Source organism: Caretta caretta, chromosome 1 (assembly GCF_965140235.1).
Source record: "Caretta caretta isolate rCarCar2 chromosome 1, rCarCar1.hap1, whole genome shotgun sequence".
NCBI lineage: Eukaryota > Metazoa > Chordata > Testudines > Cheloniidae > Caretta > Caretta caretta.
The window spans coordinates 10,229,477-10,255,264 of record NC_134206.1 but is presented as its reverse complement, the minus strand read 5'-3'; the positions used below and the strand labels follow the sequence as shown (position 1 = coordinate 10,255,264).

The following is a 25,788-nucleotide window of genomic DNA, read 5'->3' as shown; positions in this document are numbered from 1 at the left end:
TTCGTCTTGGGAGGTCTGAAGCTGTAGGAAAAGAGCCACAATCTGCTCCCCGATGTTTGCAGCACCCTTCCCTAGAGCCTGTCACCACCCCCTTCCAGCCAGGTGCGTTGTGGCTGCAGGGAAAGAGACAGGGCCTGCATTGGCTGTTTGAATCGCTTCGTCACTGAGCTGGGACTGCCTCTGCCTGGCCCTTGGGCCTGCCCCCAGCCAGACAGCACAAGGCAGAGTCCAGGGGGTCGGGTCCTGTACCCCCTGAAACTAGGACCAATGCTCTGGTGCCTGTAGGATCAAGCCTTGGAAGAGACAGGGAGAGGGGTCTGCTTCCTGTTCCTCCCACCACAGAGAATCCACCATCAGGAGCCACCCCACGCCCCAGAGGCCACAGGGGGCCAGTCTGCTGTGACACCCCCCCACCCCCCGGGACTTTTCACTGCTGTCCTGCACAGCAGCCTGGTGCTGGTCGGTCCATCACCTGCAGCACCCACTGCTTATGGGAAAGGGTAGCAGGCTTTGCTGCCTCCTGTTTGCTGTGCTCACAACCGTACAGACCCGAGACCACTCGGGCTCATTGCACATACAGAGGGGGAAACGGATTACCACATGGGCAGGAGCATTTCCCCAGGATACACTGGCAGGGACCATAGGCGTTCAGCACCTTCGTCTGGTGCCGTTAGGGGCAGGGCAGCGTACCCCACATGATCAATGTAATGCCAGCATTGACAGGATGGGGCTCAAGGACCTTGGTCCTTCTCAGCTGCTTCAGCCTCCAGCACCCAGGAAGACTTGATCATTTATAAAGGTCCTTATTTGGGGCCAGACTCTGCTCTGCCAGACCAGCCTAAATCCAGAATAACAATCACCAAAGACAGCTGGGGTGAGAGAGAGCACCATCTGGCGCTATCTTTAGTCATAAATACTTCAAACCCCACAGTCCACGGGGAAGCCAATCTTCTCAGTCCAAAAGGACTGTCAGAGCCACAAGTGATGAGTGCAGCCCCACGGAAAGGTCAGGTCACTGACAGAACGGGAAGAAGCAAATTCAAAATGGATTTCCGCAGGCACAAGGAGGTCCCAGCCATGGACTGAGTAAAAATTTTAGGCCAACTTCAGGTCTAGAATCAATGGGTATAACCCCCGTGCGAGTCTCTTGAGCCAGACACAATGGGCTGTATGCAAATGGAGCTAGGTTACACAATGCATGTGAAGTGACCCAGAGATCACTGAGAAACTGGAAATGGCAGGCCTTGGGGTAGTACATGAGAGTATTTACTGAGCATTGGCCACACAGTTGGCTCTTTACTGAAAGGCAAGTAGGGGGAGAGGGTTCCAAGGGTCAGGGCTGCATGGCCGAAGGTATCACATCTTGGTGAGTTCCTCTGTGCACGTGCAGGGCCTCAGTGGAAGTTAATGGCTGCCATGTCTGCATCTGACAGCAGGTAGTGTCCTGCTGGCTAAACTCTACCCCGTTACATTATTGTAAGTCCAGCATCACTCAATGGGGTTCTTTCATTGCCTCATAGAGGTATCTATGGAGGTATCTCAGGAGGTATCTAGTCCAATCCCCTGCTTAAAGCAGGACCTAATCCCCAACTAAATCATCCCAGCCAGGGCTTTGTCAAGCTGGGCCTTAAAAAGCTCTAAGGAAGGAGACACCACCTCCCTAGGGAACCCATTCCAGTGCTTCACCACCCTCCTAGTGAAATAGGGTTTCCTAATATCCAATCTAGACCTCCCCCACTGCAACTTGAGACCATTACTCCTTGTTCTGTCAGCTTTGTTCTTCCAGCTTTACACCAGTGTAACCAGATCAGCATGTGCCCCTTAATGACCTCATCTACGGCTCCCAGGACATAATACTAAGTGAACCCAACCATCCTTAAGCTACAAAACAAAGCCTCAGACACGGCAGGGCTGTGGTTCCTTCTCTGAGTTTAATAAACTAGAATAATTTATTTGACAGAACACAGAAACGTCACAGATACAGGGGAAAAACCGAAGAAGCAAGTTATCAATGAACAGTACAAAGTAACCACTTTACAAAAAGTACCACATTGCCCAGTCAGGTTACCTAAAAATAACAACGGTTGGTTTTCTCTCTCTAGCGCGCCCGACGTGCGTATATAAAGATCGAATGGGCAATGCACGGTCTCCAAACGTTCATGCTGAATGCAGGTGAGTAATGAATACGGGCAAAGATCTTTATTGAATAGAACTAACTCATCGGCGAGCTCGCTACTGTCATGATGAGTGTGTCGGGGATGGGACAGCAGGAGCTGTCTGACTATACACAATCTCCTCACCCACTGTTGTCCGGGTTTTTTTTCTCACGGAGGATGGATTGTTACTGCTTTCATTGGGTGTAACACTACAGGTCTTAACATCCAACTAGCCAGAGTTGCTTGGCCCTAGCTAGAGCCAGCACCACTGGCCAAGCTAGCGAGCACAGCTGGCTGTGAGAGGGCCTCTTACTGGGGTAAATTACCCACTGGCACATGCAGTTGCCCCAAATCCAGGCCGTTGTTGGAAGGGAAATTTCACATACCTGGTGGTGGAAGTGACACACTGTTAAGGGCCTGATCCGAAGCCCTCTGAAGGCAAGCAGAGTCTTAATGAGGCTGCCATTAGTTTCAGTGGGCTTTGGCTCAGGCCCGAGGGAATTTTCACTGGGGCACATTAATCCCTGGGGTCACGCGGCTTGGTACAATGCAATTCCACCAGGAACGACTGCGAAATTCTGAGCTGAGTTACGCTGGTGAGCTCTGCAGCAGCTCTGCTGGGGGGTCCGTGGTGCTATTCTGGAGCTACCCCTGTGCAAATGAGATCAGCATCTGGGCGGGGTGCTGAGAGCCATTGAACCAAGCTGTAAATCCTGTACATAATGGAATCCACTTCCTGTCGCACCCCCCAGCACGCCCAGTTCCAGCACCTATGGCCGCTGCCCCGCCGAGTTTAAGGGAGACTAAGCTGGTAGAAGAAACATGCCGATGGGCCTGGGGAGAGGCGAATAGCTGGGAAAGCAGGTCGCAGGCAGCTGTCAGTCAAAGTAGCCCCCACCCCAACCTAGACTCCATGCTGACCCCACCTCTCTTTGGCACGCTGCTCCCTGTCTCAAACACTCATAACTTCCCTATCCCCAGGGAAGATGTGGCCGTCTCCCTTTCCCTGCCCCCCATTAGGTACAGCTCTGAGGTGTTCCTTAGCATTTACTAAATGGGAGGCTCTTCCTTGGCTACTCCGCACCCCTGCCCCAAACTAGCGCACTGGGCTGCCGTTAGTGTAATTGCTTCCCTGCGAGATCTTAGCCTGGGCTGGATTCGAACCAGTGTCAACAGAATGTCCTAAGCCCCACCTGACCATCAGTGACATTCCCAGTCACTGCCTACATGCTACAGTCCTCCTGGGCTCTGCCCGCAAGGGAGTGACAACCTGGCAGCAATCAGCCGGACCCTCTGTTGCCAGTGGGTCAGACCAACTAGCTCAGGGTCCTGTCTTCGCCATTGGTCAGGAACAGATGTTTCAGAGATAGGTGCAAGGAGCTTCCCAGTGCATAGAATATTCTTGCCATGGGGGAAATGTCTTCCTAGCCTGCTCCTGCCCACTGCACCAGTTAGAAGTGGGCTAATGCCTGAAGCCTGCAGGTTTTGATCCCTTCTAAAAATATTATAATTTTTAGCCCCTCTCCTGAAATTGTGGCTGTTGTCACATCTGACTGTCAGATCCTTTTAAACCCTACTCTGCTCTGTGCCTGGATGTCCTGGGGTAGTGAGTTCTACAAGTTTTTCTGTGCTGTGTGTAAGGAATCTGTTATAATCCGGTTCAGTTTCACAGAGTGCCCCCTTGTCCTTGTAGTGTGAAAGGGTAAATAAGAGCAGCTGCTTTCCTTTCTCCAGCCCATTATTTTGTGCGCCTTCCTCATGCCCTCTCTTACTCATCTCCACTCTAAAGAGTCCCAGCATTTCAATCTTTCCTGAACCCCCTCTTCTGGCCTTCAAACAACCCCCAAACCCACCAACCTCATCAGCAAAAGCAAGACAGATCCAGACCCATCCACTCAAAGCGGCACCAGACTCTGCCAAAACAACAGATGTGAAACCTGCAGACATCTCTCCGCTGCTACAATGACCAGCACTCCGCCCAACCTGCCTTTCAAGACACATGGGCCCTACACGTGCCTATCACAACATGTGATGTATAAGACCCATTACAGCAAATGCCCCAACAATAACTGTGTGTGTGAAACCAGACTGTCGAATGAACTCACACAGCAAAATGATGAGACCAAAACACGCTATCACCACGGGCAAACACTTCTCACAACACGATTGCTCTGTATCAGCTCTCTCATTCCTGCTCCTCAAAGGAAACCGTCACAATGCCTTCAAAAGACGAGCCCGGGAACTTAAATGGAGAATGCTGCTAGACACCAAAAAGCATGGTCCTGGTTTTATGGCTCGTTACAATTTATAATCTACAAACCAGCCTTTGTCCTACAACTGCGGAGGTGTTAATTTCCCACTTCTCTGTAACTGGTCTCTGGCAATATGTTACCCCCTTATGCTTAATAACCTGTTCCACCTTGCACTGAGCTGTGTCCCCCTGAGTACCAGCCCCAGTCCTGGAGAAGAGCTCTGTGGAGCTCAAACGCTTGGTTCTTCCACCCCCATAAAGGCTATTCCCCCACCCAGCTTGTCCCTCTCATATCCTGGGACCAACACAGCCACAACACTACAAACACCAGTATCGGCAGGTCTCAGGGTACCCAGAATAGGCGTGGAGAATATATCAGATGGAGAGCACCCACCCTGGGTTCTCCAGGGCTTGACGGCAGAAGATGGTTTCCCATGCTTTCTCCAGAAGATTCCACATGGATGCAGATCACCACAACAGAACTTTATCCTAAGGGGCATCTTTCCTCTAAACCAGCTCTCAAATCATTTAGACAGTTAAATAATCCTGGACAGCAGAGGAAGAGAGGGGAGAAAAGATGGACCAAATCCAGCCCTGAGGGATGCCTTCAGTACAGAGCATGGAGATGGGGGTTGTCTGAGTCCTCAGTGTCCTAAGGGCTGACAGGCCCACAAGGGAGGAATGGATTACAGGCTGCAGACTGACACAGGAGAGCTGGCCATTGCTTTCTCCCAGTGTGAAAGGTTTTCTTTAAATCTAATCTGGCCACTATTGACGAGTGAGTGAGTGTGTATGTGTGTGAGATATATATATATACACACACACGCTCCCCTGCAGTCCCGGCACAGAAGATAAAGACATTATGGGTTTCGAAGACGCAACGATACTTTGGCTTCAAAGTGTTATCTTCAGTCACAGGATCAGCCTTGTCCAATCCCATTGGCCCTGGAAATCAAACACCACTGACCTCTTCAGGATTTTTCTCTCCTGCATTCCTAGGGTCAGGTGTGCGCACGGCCATGGAGCTGATGGGGGCCCAAAGCAGAGTTTACCTCCAATGGAATAAATGCAAACGCTGAATGTGCAGCTTACCACCCTGTTCCAGCCACTCTGCGGGGGCTCGTCCTACAGGCCAAACCCAGCCAAACCTCGTACGGGCCTCAGAGCGTTTTGCCTTGGCAAGGCCTCCAGGATTGGTCCCTTACGACTCAAACAACCTCGTCCATAGCCTTTATGGAGGAACTAGAAAGGCAAAGCCCAGAGAGCAGGAATCTCCTTCTAACGCCTCACCCTAGGACCATTCCCTTGCTTCCGCGATGGAAGGGACTGGGACTACGATCCTGCCTGTTTCTCTTGTCATGCCTAGGCCCGGAAATTGCCATTCACACCTTCCCCCCTTAACCTATGGATCCCAGCGCTCATCACTTCACAGCACCCCAGCCACACGCCAGGCCTATGGGGTGGAGAACAGCGTGGGACAGCGCACGGCCTGGGCTACACACAGCCACTGTGCTGCGGTAACTCCGCCCCGGCTGGCGGGCGAGCAGGTGGCTGAGTTCACAGTGAGGCACGTGTGTCCCTGTGCTAACGGCTTGAGCAGTCGCCAGAGACTATCTGCCTTTGGCAGTGCACGCTGCGATTCACTCGCCTGACTGACTGATTCCTGCCTCCTGCAGCTGGCCCCTCTGGCCCCCTGGCAATGGCCAAACGCAGCCGGCCCCATCCTTAAAGAGCCACTGTTCCAGTTTGCCAGGCTGAGGCTGGGCCGGCTGGTGCCCACTGCCTCCCATGTGCCAGCGGGCATCCGAACTCACTGTGGAACGGCTGCAGCTTGTGATCATGAGCAGCCCAAGTCCATGGCACGGCACACAAGGCGCAGGATGAGAGATGGGAAGCCCAGTGCAGAGGTTCATCAACAATTCAGGGAAGGAGATCCCAGAGCAGCGGTTCCCCAACCCTATGATGTCCACACTGGGGGCCAGCGCTCTCAGCACACTTGTCTGAACTGCTGGTGACCATCTCTCTCTCCAGTGATGGGCACAAAAGCCATTTCCCATCATCCCTCCTCTAAACATGCCGGATTAGGGGCACAGTGTGTTGCAGAAGAAACTAAGCTACTGGGGTCGATCCTCTAGCAGCCCCTTTCTCCTGACTCTGTAGAAGCTGAGTGGAACGGGCAGGGATCACGTAAGGTGGCGCTTCCCCCAGGCAGGAACCCTTGTCCAGTCCTACCTGCAGCTAACAGTGGGCTCTGCATAGCCTCCCTGAGTGGCCAGCAGGAGCGCCCTGGCCCCGCCAGTCCTCCACCACTTCCTGCAAGACCCTGTGTGGGGCTAGGATCCTGGTGGGAGTCAAAGCAAGGCCAGCATGGGACCCACACTGGGGCGTCTAGTTACCCTCAAGGGAGGGAGTTCCTTGCCGTCAGCCAGCCAGGTGAGGGACAGGGGCTGGGGGCCAGCAGGTTGGGGCGTGGGCACAGAGCTGTGTGCTAAGAGTAGGCACTTAGCACAGACCTGCAGGCTTTGCCAATAGGCTGTGACCCACGGGGAGGGCGAGTTACAGCCCGGGACTCAGTGCAGTCAGCTGATCGGTGTCACAACTGTTCTCCAGCCAGGGTGTGGAACTGTGCCCGCTTCGTACATTGTCCCATCTGCAGTGAAAACAATTTGCCTAGAAAATAAACCCTTTCACACGCATTGTCTGCCCTACCCCTTCTTCCGACCCCCGTAACAAAGATTTGTCTTGTCTGGATTATACAAAATGCATAAAAGATGCAGATCATATGAAAGGGCTGAGAGCAGCTGCTCCAGAGTGAAAACAGGGCCAGGAACTAGAGGGGGCCAAATCCTAAGAGGTGTTGAGTGTCGGTGACACCTGATTGCTGCAATCCCCCTCAGGATCCGGCCCACCGCCCTGTGCTCGTTCTCCGAGACAGCTGACGAGACTTCAGCCTAGGTAGCTAGATGCACAGTGATAAATATGGCACAGCTGTAAGGTTATAATTGCCGTCACCATCTGGGTGATCCATAGGCTCCCGGTACATGTAGAAAAAAAAAATCATACAAAATATAAGAAGCCTAATGCAGAGGTGTTACTGGAAACAAACAAAACTGGTTAAAAGAATCCCGTTTATCTGTCATTCAGCTGTGGCGAGTTTGTCCCCTCCTCATCTTCCTCCTTGTCGTCTTTCATGCCCTTCAGTCTCTGCCGGGCGAAGTCTTCAAACACAATGTCGTCGTCACTGGCAGAAGACACAGGGAGAAGGTTACAATGGAACGGGTGGGAGGCAACTGCGTCCCCTGGTGCCCGTGCTGGGACCTTGCTTCGCAACTAGGGGCAGGTGAGCTGGCTCTGGCCTCACCTGATCATACAGGTTGGGAAGTCTTGTTCGGTCTCTGCTGTTATTGGGTTCGCTGTGGGGAAAAATGAGTGGAGGGAGCAGCTAGCAGAAGCAGCCCCTGGGAAATGAGCGCCAGAGGGAGCAGAGAGGGGGAGATGCGGAGTATATAGGGCATCCTGTGGGGCCAGCTCAGTTTAAAGGAATGGGGATCCTACCGTCACAACAGCAGAAGCTCCCCTTGAGCTAAAGAAACACCTAGTCAGCAGTGACGTTTTGTAAGAAGTGAGGAATGGGGATCAGACATCAGTTACAGGAGCAAAGGGTTCGCAAGGTGCCTTCTGCAATGATCAGAACCTCACAGGCCGTCGCTGCTCAGTACAGGCTCTGCGAGGGCCAGTCCTGCCAGGCACCCAGTGAGGCATCACAGCTGGAAACAACCTCACGCACTCATATCGGGCAAGGGAGCAGGACCTGAGAGCGGGGCTGAAATCAAAGCCACAAACAGAGGTCTAGTCACCTCTTGGTTCTCCCAGCGAGCCCGGAGTGATTTTTAGTGGGGGAGTTACCCTAGGCACAGCAGGAGGAGATATTGGCACCAGCCAACTAACCATGGTCCGAACCTGCAGCATTTGAGTTTCAAATAACTCCCAAAGTTTGGAGTTGTTTGGGCCCAGGGTTTTGATCTCTGCCCCCAGATCACCCCCTAAACCCATTTTTTTTTTTTTTTGCCTTCATAACCAGGGCTGAAGAGGAACTAAGGGTCTTTTCATCAGGAACTGTGTGGCATATAGAGAGGGCACGGGGGCAGAGGAATATGGGTTATGCAAGATGGCGCTTGCTATAAAAATAACCAGGGATGAGTTGCTAGGTAGTGCATTAGCTTTCCTGCAGTTAGGCAGATTAAGCCTGTTTAAAGGGGTTGTTTTTGCGTTAAAACACAGAAATCGATTGAGTGGAATCCGCTCTTACAGGAAGGCCTGCAGCCGCTGCAAGAGGATGTGTCCGAGACAGGCGGACGCAAACCACTGACTGACGCAAACCAGTGCAGCTGGCACATGGATACAGAATCTAAACAGGGGATTTGAGCATCACACTTTAGCTCAGAAGGTGCACTGGACACCCAAGACCCGGGGACACCAGGATGATGTTGTGGGTCCTCCTGCCAGCTCTGTGTATTGCTTAGTCTTAGGGAAGCATGATCATAGTCAGGGTTTATAGTGACATTGAGTAGAGCGTATAGGGTGTACTTCTTTTGGTAAAAAGCCCATCAGCCTTTGGGAAATAAAGGTACTTCCAGTGAATTGTTGACTCAAAGCCTTACGACTGGAACTGGATCCCAAAATTCCAATGGGGTCGGGGGGTCTAAGTACCGGAACAGGGATGGAGACAAGCAAATCTCTACAGAATGATGCAGACTTGGTATCATCAATACAGCTGATTTGGCTTCCAAGCTACCAATTTGCTAGATAGGGTGGAGGGGACGTGGAATATGCAATAAGGAGCAGAGAAGGCAGAAAGAACGAGAAAGTGTTTCCAGCAGACAGGTACCAGACAAATTCTGATGAAGAGAGCCCTGAATTTCCATGCCGCATGGAGAATTTACTGGCTCACGACTCATCTGGGAAATGGCTTTGATCTAACCCCCAAATGAAACACATTTTCACTCTGAGGCGGGCAACACAGTGGAATTCGGTTAAAAGGAGTGATGTGGGCAACTCCTCCACAGCGTCAGGCCACTTGAGAGAAAGCTCCCTGGATCACATTGTCCAGAGAGGCCAGATTTCCACAGTGCCATGACAGTGGGTTTCTAACAGGCATCTTCGTACCAAGGCAGGTCAGCCAGACTATTACACGGTCTCTAACATTCAGTACCGTATGCTTTTCGTGGCCCCCAGAAAGGCGCAAGAGCCTTTATCGACTTGGACAACATCACAGAAAACCAGTCAGCCCCAATCCCCACTCATCTTTATAGGCAAGGGGTAAATGCGTCAGGATCTAGGGGCTCTGGAGTTTGGAAATCTGGCTGACACTCTGGGTGCCCACCCATAGGCACCCAGGGGTGGGATTTTCCAAAGCCTCTAAGTCTGAGGAGCTTTTCAAATCCCAGCAGCCTGGTTTTCAGAGGTGCCCTATAATGCCCTGCAGCCCAAAATCTCAATCAACCACTGATCTGGGGGCCCCCCCAATTTCTAGGCCCAACTTGAAAAGCCTGGGGCCTGGTTTTCAGCAGCACCGAGTGCCCATGGCTCCCACTGAAGGCCACAAGAGCTGCATGTGCCTCTCTGAGGAGCCAGGGCTTGGTGGTGCCACATCATGTTACCCCAAAATTTGAGGCACCCAAAATTAGTGACCACTTCTGAACATTTGTCCGTTAGCGCCTGACTTGCGCCTTGGTTGCCTGCGACAGCAGGGGCTGGACTCGGTGAAGTCAATGAAAGCTGCTGTAGATGCTCAGCCCCTCTGAAAAAATCAGACCGCCCTTAACATTAGGTGGCTAAATATGGATTCAGCTTTAGGCACCCAAGGGTGGCCTACGATTTGATCCACAGAACTTAACGTCTCCCTCAAGCGGCACTCGCTAAAACCAGATTCCACTGTGTGAAGTCCAAGGCCGGCTGTGACAACACAATGACATGGATGCAACAGAGCAAAATACAACTCAGAGACAGAGAAGGTGGTTTCTTACTATGCTTTTCCTGTTGCAAAACACATGCAAGATGGTTATCATGCCAAAAAAGAAAGAAAAGAAACATACACCCCATGCATTAAAGGTTACGTTCACGTGAGTTAATCATTGACTGTTACATGGAAATGATATTGACCGAATTATGTCTAGCTCAGTTAGCTGGTTATTGAGTTATATGCAAATGAGTGGATCACTGATTGAGTTCATATGCAAATGAGTCAACATTCCCATATAGGCTCTGGGATGATTTTAGCTTACTTTGTATCAAGCTCTATGAGATTTGTATCTATGGGAGCTTCATTCTCTGGAACTAAACACAGGAAATTATTGCACATGGTTAGTTACTTGACAAAATAATGAATAACCGTTACACCGCTTCTTTCATCCCACAGCACCACAAGCTCTGGGCACAAGCCTGCCATCCTTGCTTGGACAAAACTCCCTTGGAAATCAATGGGGGAATGGGATTTGGCCTCAAATGCACCAGACCAGGTCTGAAATGCTGCCATCTCTGGGGTGGAGAGTGGCAATCAACCCATACATCGCATGGGATAATACTTAGTCCTGCCATGAGTGCAGGGGACTGGACTCGCTGACTTCTCGGGGTCCCTTCCAGGCCTATGGATTGTATGGCAGCACTGGGGAGAGGAAACCGTTAGCCATAACGCTGGAATCAACACCCCGACTCATATAAAGAGAACCATGGATCTTTACCATCCACATGGAGCCACCAGCGAGTTCTTCTATGGCAATCCACATGGAGGTCAATTTATCTGCCTCAGAAGGATGAAGGGCCTGGACCACGTCTACTGCACCATTTACACAGGCAAAGGGGCATTTGCAACTATGTCACTGCACATGCAACGTGGTCTCTAGGCGATTCCAGGATCTGCAGGCCCAGCAGAAGCTCACACACTGTGGGACTTTCAGCGGCTACTAATCTGACTCCTCCCTCCCCGCCAGTATGCTGCTTGTTAGTGTTTACACGGACCCCTTTTCTGAAACCTCAGTTCCGGCACAGGCCAGTTCTGTATCTAACAAACCCACCCAGCCAGTGACACCCCTGCCCGGCGGGCTTGGTTCAGAACCGCAGAGCAAGTCCCGAAGCCACGAGGGGACGAGAAACGGGTTCAACTCACCATCCCGGTGCAAGGGTTCTTCCTTGGGCTTGGGGTGCATAAGTGTGAAAGGCAGTTCCACAGCAACGTCACTGAAACAGACCCGGAGACCCGGATGAGAAGCGATGGATGAGGGCGACCAGGCCTGCGGGGGCTTTGATAGCTGGCTCCGGAATGACACGGCAGGTATTTTAATTAAATACTCTGTCCTGCCCCGGGATGGGCCTGATTCCTGCCCCCAACTGAAATTCCGCCACTGAGCAGGCTCCGGCCCTGAAGCATGATGTACAGACACCGCATCGCAGTGTGTCTACATGACACTGCTGAGGAGAGCCGGCTTTGACAGCAGCTCTCTCGCGCCACGTGCTGGCGGATTGGAGTATTTTGGCGGCCGCAACAGATCGAAGACAGGTTTCAGAGGGGTAGCGGTGTTAGTCTGTATCAGCAAAAACAGCGAGGAGTCCTTGTGGCACCTTAGAGACTGACGGATTTATTTGGGCAGGACTCCTCGTTGTTTTTAACAGATTGAAGTGTTTTTCCAATTGCAAAAGAAGCATTTCAACTGGAGTGGAGGCCAGATTCTGCTCCCTGTGACATCAGTGTAAATCCTGCGCACTTTGATCCTGGATTTATAGTCCCCATTTTGATTCTCCTCTCACACCCATGTTTCATTAGGAGGGTGGTGAAGCACTGGAATGGGTTCCCTAGGGAGGTGGTGGAATCTCCATCCTTAGAGGTCTTTAAGGTCAGGCTTGACAAAGCCCTGGCTGGGATGATTGAGTTGGGGTTGGTCCTACTTTGAGCAGGGGGTTGGACTAGATGACCTCCTGAGGTCCCTTCCAACCCTGATATTCTATGATTCTATGATTCAGCGGGGGCTTCTGGGTGCAGCTTTAATACAAATAATAAATAATGCAGAGTAAAATCCTGGGAAATGATCTCCCAGCGTCCCCCAGATGGAGCTCGGCTGTTCGCAGTGGTGCCAGATGACAGAACAAGGAGCAATGGTCTGAAGTTGCAGTGGGGGAGGTCTAGGTTGGATATTAGGAAACACTATTTCACTAGGAGGGTGGTGAAGCACTGGAATGGGTTCCCTAGGGACGTGATGGAATCTCCATCCTTAGAGGTCTTTAAGGGCTCGACAAAGCCCTGGCTGGGATGATTTAGTTGGGGATGGGTCCTGCTTTGAGCAGGGGGTTGGACTAGGTGACCTCCTGAGGTCCCTTCCAACCCTGATCTTCTATGACGCTACGATTCTAAGGCAGGCGGGACTCCCTTGAAGTCAGTGGAGCCCCTATCTCTGTAGTAGCTACTGCAGTAGCTAAGCCACATGCTGACACATGGACACTGAAGTACATGGAGTCTCAAGGAGTAAAGTTGGAGCTAATGAGAACAGTGTTATACCCCTGAAATGGTAAGTGTCTCCTCTCTACCCCTCCTCTAGCAGGCTCAGTGGCCTTGGCTGTTATAAAGGCCTGAGAGCCCTACTCCTGGGCTCGAATCGCCAGTCATCTCCTTCGAAGCACGCTCAACGGCTGTAGGGGCAGAAGCGGGAGAGACTCGGAAAGCTGAGCTGTGCGTTTCTACACTAGGAACTTCTCGATTTGGAGAGAGTCCGAGAAGCTCTCTGCAGCCAGTTCACTCTGAGATTAGCTGCAGGGCTGCTGCCCCTCTAAACCCCGTGAAAACAAAGATGGCCAAGTCAGTCCGGTTTTCAGTGCTGGTGCAAGGAGCTAGCCTTGCCGACTGAAATCTGGCTCAGTCCCAGCATAAATATGGGATCAGCAGAGACTGGGTGGGTTTCCCCCACACGGCCCACCTCTACGAGTGAGAGGGGAGATCAGGCTCAAGGACCCATTCAATCCTTGGCCTCGCCACCAAAGGCTGCCAACAATGAGCCAAATGTGAGAACAGCTTTGGGGGCTACCTGTCTCTGGTGGAGCAGACTGAGGCCACATGCTGCCTACACCTGGCCAACGCACCGCTGTCAAGGGGTAGCAGCTCTTGACCCAGGCTAAATCTGAACTGGCAGCCACAAGACGCCAGGTGCTCTCTCTGTTACCAACCCAAGCAGCCATCCAATCCCCATCACGAAACAACAGGAGAGAAGCCAGTTTCAATGGTGGAGAGGGAGGCTGTCTGAGAAGGGACATAACTCAAATCCTCCATCTCAGAAACACGTCCATCGCGTAATTAAACGCATGCGTTGCAGCTGGTCTACCTAGAGTGCCTCTCGCTGCAGCAGTGACCCTCCGAGCCACACTAAGCCCGACACTGAGGCATGTGCACAGTGATCACCTGCTACTGAGTGAGGTGGGAAAATCACATATACACTGACAAGCAGCAATCACACGTCAGCCCAGGCTCAGAAGGCCAGTCCAGGCAGCTAGTCTGAGCTCACCTGGGAACATATGGTTTTTGCAGCTTACCCAGCAGGAGGTAAACGACCACTTTAGTTGTGATTTCTAGTTGTGTCCGGACATGCTGTAGGTGGTACCAGGCTCCTCTCACTGCCCTACGTAGTGTGTGTGAGGTAGAGTTTAATATGTGATAAAGCCGTCACGCAGCGTGACATACACATTTCTGAATGGAAAGGCTCGATTCATGCCCTTGCATGGGTCCCCATCATTAGCACCAGTTATTCTCCTCCTCATTTAACCCGATTCCTCCCAGCACAGGTAGACAAGTCAGGGCACGCAGAATGTGCAATGTAACAGACCAGGCGGTGATCGACAGGGAAGGCCAGGGAAGGAGGACAGAGAAAAGGATATGATAGGAAGGTTGCACAAAACTTCTAGGTCTGCGCTGCACTGACAAGATCTGCAGTTTATCCTTTGGATATCTGGGACATTTGCAAAACGGTCTCTAATTAGTTGCAAATTAAATAACCAGCTGGACAACCTCTTCCTACAGACTTAGGTACAGAGATGAATTGAAAGACATGGCACCGGATGAAAGGTCATCCCAGCCCCACCGGCTGACCAGCATTTGTTTATTCTCAGGGAAATACCGGTTTCCATTCTTTGTGGCTCAGCACCACTGAGTTGGCAGAAGATCAGTTCCACTGGGCTCCCTCCCTCTTCCCCTTTCACCTCCCTCCCCGGGGCTCGAACCAGCTTTGTGGTTAGTCACTGGCTGAGACGGACTCTGTGGCGAGACCTTCATGCCCCAGCAGCAGTAAATCTTTCATGGTGGCAATGGTTCTCAGGGCTGTGGACTTTTCACACCCCTGTGCGAGGTCGTTTTACCGATGTTCGTTTGTAGTGCAGCCCTGGCTAGAGATGCACTGGTTTTAAATGAGAGACACGAGGCAGGTGAGGTCCTATTTTTTACTGGACCAAGGCCTGTTGGTGAAAGAGACAAGCTTTTGACACAAAGCTCTGGGGCGCTCGGAAGCTTGTCTCTTTCACCAACAGAAGTTTGTCCAGTAAAAGTAATTACCTCACCCGCCTTGTGGTTCTCATCTCCTGGGACTACAGCACCAGGGCAAACAGTGGAGGAGAGTGTTTAAATGACAGCGGAGATTCTGAAGAACAAGACAACAGCTCAGAGACCTGCTGGTTTACCATACGAGCACATATCGACTGTCTCCGCACCCTTCCCCTCACTCACTCAGAGCCAACCTGCCCTGGGCCAACAGGAGAGTGCTGGGAGCCACCGCCTAGTTCCCCTCACTCTGCAACCCCTGGGCACGGCTGCTTTGGGCACAGAGCATCTATCAGCACCTCAGTGAAAGGGCTGGGTGATAAACCCAGTACGTCCCGACTGGTAACTCAAATGCTTACAACGACCCTGCAGTTACATAGGCAGTGTCCCTGAACCGACAGAGGGCAGCGCCTCCCAGTCTGGGGATTGCTAAAGGCAGTAAATACGGAACTGAGTGAAGGGTTTATCGGCAGAGTTTGTCATCTTCCTCCCGCGGGGAAGCCGGGAAGACATGCTGGGGTTTGGGTGGAGAAGGAACAGAAGGAAAAAGAAAAGACCAAGTGGACGAAGGAAAAGCTGGTGAGGGGTATGAGGAAAACAATGGAGGGGTCTGAAAGATCATGAATGAAAAGCCGGGCTGCCAGCGTCCGCGCGGCACCGCCAGAGCGGGCAGAGCTGGAAAGTGTTACCTGGATGCAAGATCTCCCAGCAGGCTGGCAGAGTCCAAAGGAGACAAGAGAATTAGTCACCAGTTTAAAAAAAAAAAAAAAAAGAAAAAAAGAAAAGCACAGGCAGCCAACAGGTCGGAACGCAGGAACCAGGCCCGAGATCGACTCCCAGCTCCACAGCCCCCTGGCACGATCACACCGCCCTGAACGTGTGTGTCTAGCCCAGGTCCTGCTGGGATCCCCCATTACGCCACTCTCAAGCGGGCCTCTCTATGACATGTGCCGCTTCCTGCCGGATCCGTGGGAACCAGCAGAGCACTTTATGGGGTGCTGCAGGGCCTGAGGAGGAACTGGGGAAGTGGGGGCTAGAGACAGGACACAACAACCAGCCTTCCCCACCAGGCAGCTGGTAGAATCATAGGCATGTAGGACTGGAAAGGACCTCGAGAGGTCACCAAGACCAGCCTGGCACAGAGGCAGGACCAAGTCCCTCAGTCGCGCCTGCCCATCAAAGGCTCCTGACCTCTGACTTGCCAGGACCCGCAAGCAGGATGTCAGCAGATAACATCAGGGGAAGGTTGCACAACAGATAAGTGAGGCCTCCCCCCTACAAGCAGAGAGATTTCACGCCCCTACCTCGGAAGCAGCCATCACCATGGGATCTATCCTGAGCAGGCCCCTCCCAGCCAGGTCCCACCCCACAGGTGGGAAGGGATGGATTTGGGACAGAGATGACGGATGTCTGTCTCCGGGACAAAGGCTGAGAATCTGAGCATTCAGCCGGCACAGAGACAGAGGCAGGGCACAGGTGATGCGCTCACCACAGCATTAGAGCCCAGACTGCCGAGGGCAGTTAGCCAGAAACGGGCTCAAATCTGAGGCTAGATCAGAGCCCGCAAGGAGGGGCAGGGCTCAAGTAAGTGGGACAGGGGGGTCAGAGCAGAGCTGGGAGCTGGCTTAGTAAAAGGAGCAACAGAGACTAGTGCCGGATCAGAAGGCAAAGCTCCAGCCAAGGAGCCTGCCTCCCACTGGAGGAAACAGCATCATGGGCCAACCCATCAGCCCACACCCAGCTAGTGACGGTGACCAGCAAGTACGTAGCATCCCATCAGCCCCACTGGTGAGAGCTCCCTAAAGGTCCAGGGGCTGCCATGGAGCAGAGTGGGGGGTTTGGAGTCAGGTCTCCGCCACTAGGCAGCTCCCTGGAGCCCCGGGTGGGTTTCTGAGCCACGTTCCTCCCAGGACCCGTCCCCAGTGGCTGCTATGTTCTGCCATCCTTTAGTGGCTAAGCATCTCCCCCGGCTGTCATTTGCTGAGCCCACCTGTCTGCGGGATCTAATCAGCACCAACAAGGCCTCATCACATCACTTCCCCGCAGCTGCTTGCGATGGGTTGTCACGAGAGACAGATCCTGGTGACACAGGGTTTGTACTACTAGAGCTGCTTCCCTGCGAGAATCTCAAAGCTCGTCACAGACACGATCAGTCGCTCTCCACCCCTCCGTGTAGAACAAGGCATCAGTATCACTAGCCTCTCTTTAGGCTCAGGGGCCGGCAACAGCAGGTCAGTGGCAGCATCAGGAATTAAACCCAGGTCTTATTGCTGGCTGAATTCCTGCTCTCCCTGGGTTACTGTATTGGAAGGAGGCTCCTGAGGGAGTGAATCAAAGGTTCTCTTCACACCCCAGGTTGGCAGCCAGGACGTGCCAATCATAGAATCATAGAATATCAGGGCTGGAAGGGACCTCAGGAGGTCATCTAGTCCAACCCCCTGCTCAAAGCAGGACCAATCCACAACTAAATCATCCCAGCCCGGGCTCTGTCAAGCCTGACCTTAAAAACCTCTAAGGAAGGAGATTCCACCACCTCCCTAGGTAACCCATTCCAGTGCTTCACCACCCTCCTAGTGAAAAAGTTTTTCCTAATATCCAACCTGCAGTGTGGGAGGTTTTTCCTCAACCTCCCACACTGCAACTTGAGACCATTGCTCCTTGTTCTGTCATCTGCTACCACGGAGAACAGTCTAGATCCATCCTCTTTGGAACCGCTTCAGGTAGTTGAAAGCAGCTATCAAATCCCCCCTCATTCTTCTCTTCCGCAGACTAAATAATCCCAGTTCCCTCAGCCTCTCCTCGTAAGTCATGTGTTCCAGTCCCGTAATCATTTTGTTGCCCTCTGCTGGACTCTTTCCAATTTTTCCACATCCTCCTTGTAGTGTGGGGCCCAAAACTGGACACAGTACTCCAGATGAGGCCTCACCAATGCCGAATAGAGGGGAATGATCACATCCCTCAATCTGCTGGCAATGCTCCTACTTATACAGCCCAAAATGCCGTTCACCTTCTTGGCAACAAGGGCACACTGTTGACTCATATCCAGCTTCTCATCCACTGTAACCCCTAGGTCCAATGCCCCCTACAGAGATCGCACCACACTGTACTTTGGAAGCTGCCCTTAGCCTGGCCCTCAAACCTCCCCACCCCCTTCCATGGTAAACAAGGGGATGTCTACACTGCACCCCTAGCCTTGTTGCCTGATCCTTGTGATTGGTTAACAACAATTGTACCGACTGACACTGATTTAATGAGCCAGGGCTAACAGAGTTCTTGCCCCGGAATCAGACTCCACAGAACAAAAACTGACAAGTTCAAGGTCTTGTCGGGAACCCCAAGCTGCATGGCAAAGACCTGCACACACAGGGCACTGCCCATCCTTAGCCACGGAAAGCTCCAATTCCCACCTTTCCCTGGGGACCTGGTGGTGCGAGACAAAGGACCAGCCCTGTCCCTGGCCTGCCCAATGCATCCAGTGGTCCAGATTTGGTGGTAGATACCACTGAAGAGACAGAATCAAATATGCAAAGCTAGCTCCTGCTACACAGCCTATTATAAGGCCTGGGCACTATCATGAATATTCATTGAGAAGCCCAGCCTTCCATGTCCAGCTTTAACTAGCAGGGGGAGGGATAGCTCAGTGGTTTGAGCATTGGCCTGCTAAACCCAGGGTTGTGAGTTCAATCCTTGAGGAGGCCATTTAGGGATCTGGGGCAAAAATTGGGGATTGGTCCTGGTTGAGCAGGGGGTTGGACTAGATGACCCCCTGAGGTCCCTTCCAACTCTGATATTCTATGAACTTCCTCACCTGTATAATCCTGGGGTGCCCTTATCCTAGAGGTTAGCATATTCATGCCTTGTAGCTCATCACCTATTGCTAACACAAGTTAGTGGTTAAACATCTGTCGCCGATTCTATCTGAAAATAGCCAAGCCCTGTGTCAGTTCAGTGCAGCTGCCTAGTAGCGTTATGCGCCAACTCCCTCTCTTGAGCAAGCTCTTCCCAGTTCCCGAAAATCTAGGGTGACTGCCAGGCCATTTGATCTGTGCTATGGGTCATAGGCCTTGTTGATGGGGAATCGGGACTCTTAGCTTCCATATCTGGTTCTGCCACTGATTCACTGCATGGCCCTGGGCAAGCTGCTCAGAGGAGTGTTGGGAGAATTAACCTGTGCTTGTGAAGTGCTTTGAGATCCGCAGAGGAAAGACACTGAGGCTTTGAGCCAAAGCTCACCGAAGTCACTCAGAGGAAACACTGCCACCCATTCAGAATTCACCTGCACTCGAGCCGGAGCAGGTCACAGCCAGGAGAGTGAGATTTGGAGCAACACAAGCATCACTGCAGGCTACTGTGTGTCCAAATGAAGTGGTCATGGGGACCACACCACTCAGAGCATGTATTGGGCGGCCATGCAAAGAGTTGACCAACACATGCTGTTGGGCCAAAGCAGGGAGCCCATAGCCCAGCCCTGTGAACGTTATCCCAATTCAGGGCCAGACAGGAGAAGATTCAACAAACCCTCAACGTAAAAAATACCACAAAGGTTTCTTCCTTTGTGAGTGTTTGAAAGCTCCGTGCCGCTTCTTTCTCAAATTTAGGGGCATGGCCATGTGCTGGAGGGTGCGGCCATGGGGTGTGGCCATGTGCTGAAGGGTGTGGCCTGTGAGGGTAGAGATTTAAGTGACTGGATAAATTTGCATCCAGTCGCCCTTGCCTTCGGTTGGGGCAGAGGAAAGGTTGGTTTGATTTTTCTTGACTGCGATCAGCCGCAGAAGGAAGAAGATACTCACCCTCCCCGAGACACCACCAGCTTCACTTTCACTTTATACGAGACAATAATTCCCAGGATCTCCTTATTGGCTCCGTCTCTTAGCCTAGAAGCAAGGACAGATGAGGGATTTGTAAGGACACGACTGCCAGGAGTTTCTATTAGAACCGGGTGAAAATAGTAGCTCCCCTTCCCCGCAAAGTACCCCAAACACAGACTCACAGTACCGGGCCGTCTCCCAACTCCCCGAACCTCATCACACTTCTGCAAAATGGCAGTTTCCCCAGGGAATCAGGCGCCATTTTGAAATTTCACGTATTTAAAAGGGAAAAGTGACTAACGGGGAAGGGATGCCAAATTTGGGAAATGACACCCTTTTCACCCGCAAATAATAGGGGAAGTGAAAACCAGCCAAACCGTTTTTGAAGTGAAAATGGGCTCATCGCTCTAAAAATCCCAGAGGCTCTCCCAGGCTCTCCTCTGATAACAGATGGAGAGAGAGATACACACAAACGAAAATCAACAGAAAGTAAAAGCCAGGGGTATTAGGCATCTAAATACCTTTGTGAATCCCACCCAAAGGGACTAGCTAAGGACTTTGGCTGAAGTTTTCAAACCTGGGTGCACAGGCTCCTAAATCCATGGTGGGAACCTAGAGTGGCATTTTGGGGGGGTCTACCTTTAAGCAGCCAGGTGTGAAAGTTTTGGCCAGCATCTTTTTAGAATCCCAGAAGTTAGCAATAGAAAGAGCTACCATTAGGTCTCCCATGCCATCCCTTTACACAGTTACAGTTCTGCCCTCTAGAGGGTATTCTACAGGGCCCTGGCCAGGGCCCTTTTAAATGTCTCACTTCAAAGACATCTGATCCTGGTGCCAACACTGAGGTTCCAACCCCGATGCAGCAAAGCACTTGAGTACATGTTTAAGCCCACAGGCAGTGCCATGGAAGCCAACTGGTATTGCCATCAACAGGGCTACTCGTGTACTTAGAGTTAAGGCTATGCCAAGAGCTCTGCAGGACTGGGGACTTGGCTGGTGTTTAGTGGCACCGGGATTCTTCACGACAGTCATTCTTTAGGTGACCCATCCGCATTGCTGGGAGAAACAAACCACTCAGACATGCAGGGCAGGGAGGAAGGAGCTCTCACAATGTGCTGGAAGCCAGATTGGTGTCTTCATGTTTAAGCTTCCCGTCCAGGGCCAGGCCCCGCTTCTCCCGGTTGTTGGCGAGAAAAGGGGTCAGTGTGTAGACTTTGCAGAACGTCGAACTCGGAGCCACCACGTCACTGAGGACAACAACGTGGGTGAATGAAACTGATGTAATGTATGGGACCGAACCAACACCCACACCTCCCCGTGGGGTCCCAGAGCTCCCATCTCTCTAGGAGAAAGGAAAATATCTGAAGCACAATGCAACGGCAAATACAAGCCTGATGGGTCAGCCCCACTGGGGATCATGTGAATGCCTGACACCGTCACGGTGATTCCCGGTGTGGAGCTGGGAAGTGGCCTCCTCTCTGTGACACAGCGAAATCCTTATGCAAGAACTACCCATGAGGCTCTGAACATGCTCACCTCACCCTTCGCAGGACAGTCGCAAGATACGGCGTTTGCTGCAGATTCCTGACAAAGCCCGAAAGCCTAAGTTCATCTACGACCCCAATCTCTCAGGGGAACTCGGAGCAAGTTGCCAGCTAACCGAGAGAGTTCAGGCAGGAGCCATGTAAAGCTCAGTGGTTTTGATTGCGTCTCACTCTGAGTTTTGAGATGTGATCAAAAGCCAGTCTGAACAAAGGCTGCCATGGCCCCAAGCAGAGCAGAATCACTTTGTTGTGAGCAGGGTGCCCAGGCAGCACTGAAGCTGTGTTACAACGTGAGCAGCTTTCCACGGCGACGAAGAGTCATCACATGCTGATGCCACATCCCCGGGGTGGTTCAATATCACAACTCTGAGCCATGTCACGACATGGCAATGCAACCACCCGGTATGCATCCAGCACGATTTAAAGGGACACTGTAAAAATACCACCGTGGGGCCTCCGTTTGTTGTCTCAAGGACTCCAGATCACAAGTCAAGAGATATTTCTCCACCAAACTCAGCCTGGGCCCTACAAGTCAAGCTGGGGTCTTTATACACCAGCAACGATAAAGATCCTGGGCTCAGAACATGGCCGACAGGAGCGAACAGCGGGAAAGCCATGGCAAATCAGCGGGACCAAGTTCAGAGGGGGTTAGCAGAAAAGAAACAGTACCAAAATTTCCTTTTAAACAAAACCCAAAATCAAAAGAACAACAGCAGATCCCTTTCCATCCTATCCCATCACTCCACTTACCCAGTCATAACAGGCCCACAGCTCTGACTCTCTAGCTGGGACAGAGCCAGAGGATTTATAGCGGGCTTCCTGACCCAGAACCCTTTACACTAAAGAGACGTCCCGCCTGTCGCTCTGGTTGATTGGCAGTTTTTCTAGACAATGAGTTCTTTCCCTCCTGGTTCCAGAGGGGCTTTGCCCCATCACGTAAGCCTTATTTAAGTAAGTAAAGTCAGCTGCTCTGACTCTGACGCACACATGGGGGGCAGGGCTGTGGGGCAGAAGAGACCAGTTTTGCATAGTCCTGGAGATCGGTTCTTTAATGGTCCTCGAGCTTGTAGGAAGCAGAAGAGAGCCAGGAAAATCCGAGCTCCTCTGCTAACCTTGGGCTCAGTGGGGAGCCCCAGCACGGTGAGATGTGGCATGATCCCTGGAGACGAGCCATGGCCGTGATGCTACCAAAGGACATGAGTGGGCATACTCACTCTGCCTCTTCCACAGCAACGGGGCATTTGTACTGAGCAGTGTTGAACAGGCAGATGTCCGCGTACTGGCGCACTGGGGATGAGAGACAGACAGAGAGGGAAGGCCAAGGTTAGGGTGTGCTTCAGTGCAGCAGGCGTGAGAGCACCGGCCAGCCTGTGCCGTGTTGTTGGGCCGCTAGGGACACCCCAGGCACCGGTGGCTGGGAAGCGATGGGGTCCCAGCACCACTTCTGGGGATAGTGAGACATAAGGGATCAACACCCCCTTCCCCTATTCCTGGTTACGCAGCCCAGCAGTGATAAAGGAGAATGGGGACAGGAATAGACACCAGGCCCTTTAGTCCATAACATCTTATATAGCGTTTAGGGCCAGAAGGTATTTTTAGATCATCTCGTCTGCCCTCCTGTCTATTACACGCCATTACATTTTACCCAGTTACCTCCCTACTGAGCCCGTTAACTTGTGTTTGAGCAAAGTTAAACTTGTGTTTGGCAAAGGCACGTCTTCAAGAAAGGCAGCCAGTCTGGATCTGAAGACATCAAGAGACGGAGAATCCCTTGGGAGTAAACATTTGAATCTTATTTCTAATTTGAATGCATCTGGATTCAGCCTCCAGCCATTGGTTCTTGGTCTGCCTTCATCAGCTAGATCAGTGGTTCTCAAACGCTTTGTATGGGTGACCTCTGTCAGACAGCAAGCCTCTTAGGGTGACCGCCCCCCTTATAAATTAAAAACAACAGTTTTTATATTTAACACTATTTTAAATGCTAAATTTATAATCCTATTGTTTAAAAAGAATTGACCTTTTCTCACTGCTTTGAAAGTATGACTAAAACACATTTTCATCTAATGATCGTTATAAGCAGAAAAGTTATTTTTTTAAATAGTTACTGTTTAATACTGGGGGGGGCGGGGAGACACGTGAAGAAACTGTGTCAAGATCACTTTTCACAGCAGACTTCGCGCCCGATTGCCCCCCTTTCTTCTGTGCTGCCTTCAGAGCTGGGCAGCAGCAGTGCAGGAGTAAGGGGGGCAACGGGGTGCGAAGTCATCTTTGTATGTTTGTTAATATCACTTTTCACAGCAGACTTGCTAGCTAGCTGGGAGGCTGCAGAAAGTGATATTAACAAATATACAGAAATGACTTTTCACAGCAGACTAGCTAGCTAGGGGGTCTGCTGTGAAAAGTCATCTTTGTATGTTTGTTAATATCGGCCCTCTCGTGTTGCCTCAGTCTCACCTTTTTAGTCTCAAGACCACAAACCTGCACAACACAATACTGCAATCCTCAGAGTCCAAGTTCCTTACCATGGTGATAATACACACTCACACACAGATATGTATATATATATATATAGTTGAGGAACAATGATCACTGCATGAGACGTTTACAAGACTTTTGGCAGGAAATGCACTATGTTGCCAGGGAAAGATGTGTGTAATTTTCTAAAACGCTAGATTTAAATGATACGATTTATAGCAGTTGCTCTGTTTCATGCATGTACTCGCGACCCCCCCCTAATAAACTCAGGGGGTTGCGACCCACGGTTTGAGAGCCCCTGAGCTCGATCAAAGAGCCTATTAGCACCAATTAATTTCTCCCCATTGAAGTTCTTATACCCGGTCATGAAGTCATCTCGCAACCTTCGTTTTGAGACACCCAACAAACGGCGCTCTCGGAGTCTCAGCTAAAGCATTTTGTCCAGCCCTCGGATCACCTCGTGGCTCTGCACCCTCTCCAGTTTTTCAAAATCTCCTGGTCTCACTAACGCTGTACACAGAGGTAAAATTGCCTCCCTACTCATGTGCAGGTTTACACATACAAGGATCGCATTAATTCTTGTTGCTCCAGCATTGCCCTCCCTCTTCCCACCCCTGCCCTGCCCCGTTCTGCCCCCTCCCTCCCAGCACCTCCTGCACACCGCGGAACAGCTGATCCTGGTGGGCGGGAGGCGCTGGGAGGGAGCGGGAGGAGCTGATCCGGGGGGCTGCCGGTGGGCGGGAGGTGCTGGGAGGGAGCGGGAGGAGCTGATCCAGGGGGCTGCCGGTGGGCGGGAGGCGCTGGGAAGGAGCGGGAGGAGCTGATCCTGGGGGCTGCTGGTGGGCGGGAGGCGCTGGGAGGGAGCGGGAGGAGCTGATCCTGGGGGCTGCTGGTGGGCAGGAGGTGCTGGGAGGGAGGGGGAGGAGCTGATCCGGGGGGCTGCTGGTGGGCGGGAGGCGCTGGGAGGGAGCGGGAGGAGCTGATCCGGGGGGCTGCCGGTGGGCGGGAGGTGCTAGGAGGGAGGGGGAGGAGCTGATCCGGGGGGCTGCCGGTGGGCGGGAGGCGCTGGGAAGGAGCGGGAGGAGCTGATCCGGGGGGCTGCCGGTGGGCGGGAGGCGCTGGGAGGGAGCGGGAGGAGCTGATCCGGGGGGCTGCCGATGGGTGGGAGGCGCTGGGAGGGAGCGGGAGGAGCTGATCCGGGGGGCTGCCGGTGGGCGGGAGGCGCTGGGAGGGAGCGGGAAGAGCTGATCCGTGGGGCTGCTGGTGGGCGGGAGGTACTGGGAGGGAGCGGGAGGAGCTGATCCGGGGGGCTGCCGATGGGTGGGAGGCGCTGGGAGGGAGCGGGAGGAGCTGATCCGGGGGGCTGCCGATGGGTGGGAGGCGCTGGGAGGGAGCAGGAGGAGCTGATCCGGGGGGCTGCCGGTGGGCGGGAGGCGCTGGGAGGGAGCGGGAAGAGCTGATCCGTGGGGCTGCTGGTGGGCGGGAGGTACTGGGAGGGAGCGGGAGGAGCTGATCCATGGGGCTGCCGATGGGCGGGAGGCGCTGGGAGGGAGCGGGAGGAGCTGATCCGGGGGGCTGCCGGTGGGCGGGAGGTGCTGGGAGGAAGCGGGAGGAGCTGATCCGGGGGGCTGCTGGTGGGTGGGAGGTGCTGGGAGGGAGCGGGAGGAGCTGATCCATGGGGCTGCTGATGGGCGGGAGGCGCTGGGAGGGAGCGGGAGGAGCTGATCCGTGGGGCTGCAGGTGGGCGGGAGGCGCTGGGAGGGAGCGGGAGGAGCTGATCCGTGGGGCTGCAGGTGGGCGGGAGGCGCTGGGAGGGAGCGGGAGGAGCTGATCCGGGGGGGCTGCCGGTGGGCGGGAGGTGCTAGGAGGGAGGGGGAGGAGCTGATCCGTGGGGCTGCCGATGGGCGGGAGGCGCTGGGAGGGAGCGGGAGGAGCTGATCCGGGGGGCTGCCGGTGGGTGGGAGGCGCTGGGAGGGAGCGGGAG

At 52.8% G+C, this 25,788-nt stretch overlaps 1 protein-coding gene across 3 annotated transcripts in view; it reads right to left on the bottom strand.

The window, feature by feature from the left end:
- Nucleotides 1-1,912: 1,912 nt before the first annotated feature.
- The window catches only part of ARRB1 (arrestin beta 1), a 175,550-nt gene continuing 151,674 nt past the window's right edge, over nucleotides 1,913-25,788 (bottom strand). For 2 of the 3 annotated variants that reach the window (XM_048838723.2, XM_048838742.2), the window contains 7 exons: nucleotides 22,544-22,616; nucleotides 20,895-21,032; nucleotides 19,768-19,851; nucleotides 15,667-15,690; nucleotides 11,573-11,643; nucleotides 10,692-10,743; nucleotides 1,913-7,648 (listed from right to left, as the gene is read on the bottom strand). In XM_048838723.2, coding sequence (XP_048694680.1) covers nucleotides 7,537-7,648; nucleotides 10,692-10,743; nucleotides 11,573-11,643; nucleotides 15,667-15,690; nucleotides 19,768-19,851; nucleotides 20,895-21,032; nucleotides 22,544-22,616 — 554 coding nt within the window. In that variant the 3' untranslated portion in view covers nucleotides 1,913-7,536. The remainder of the gene's footprint in view (nucleotides 7,649-10,691; nucleotides 10,744-11,572; nucleotides 11,644-15,666; nucleotides 15,691-19,767; nucleotides 19,852-20,894; nucleotides 21,033-22,543; nucleotides 22,617-25,788) is intronic. The other variant, XM_048838732.2, reaches the window with a different exon arrangement.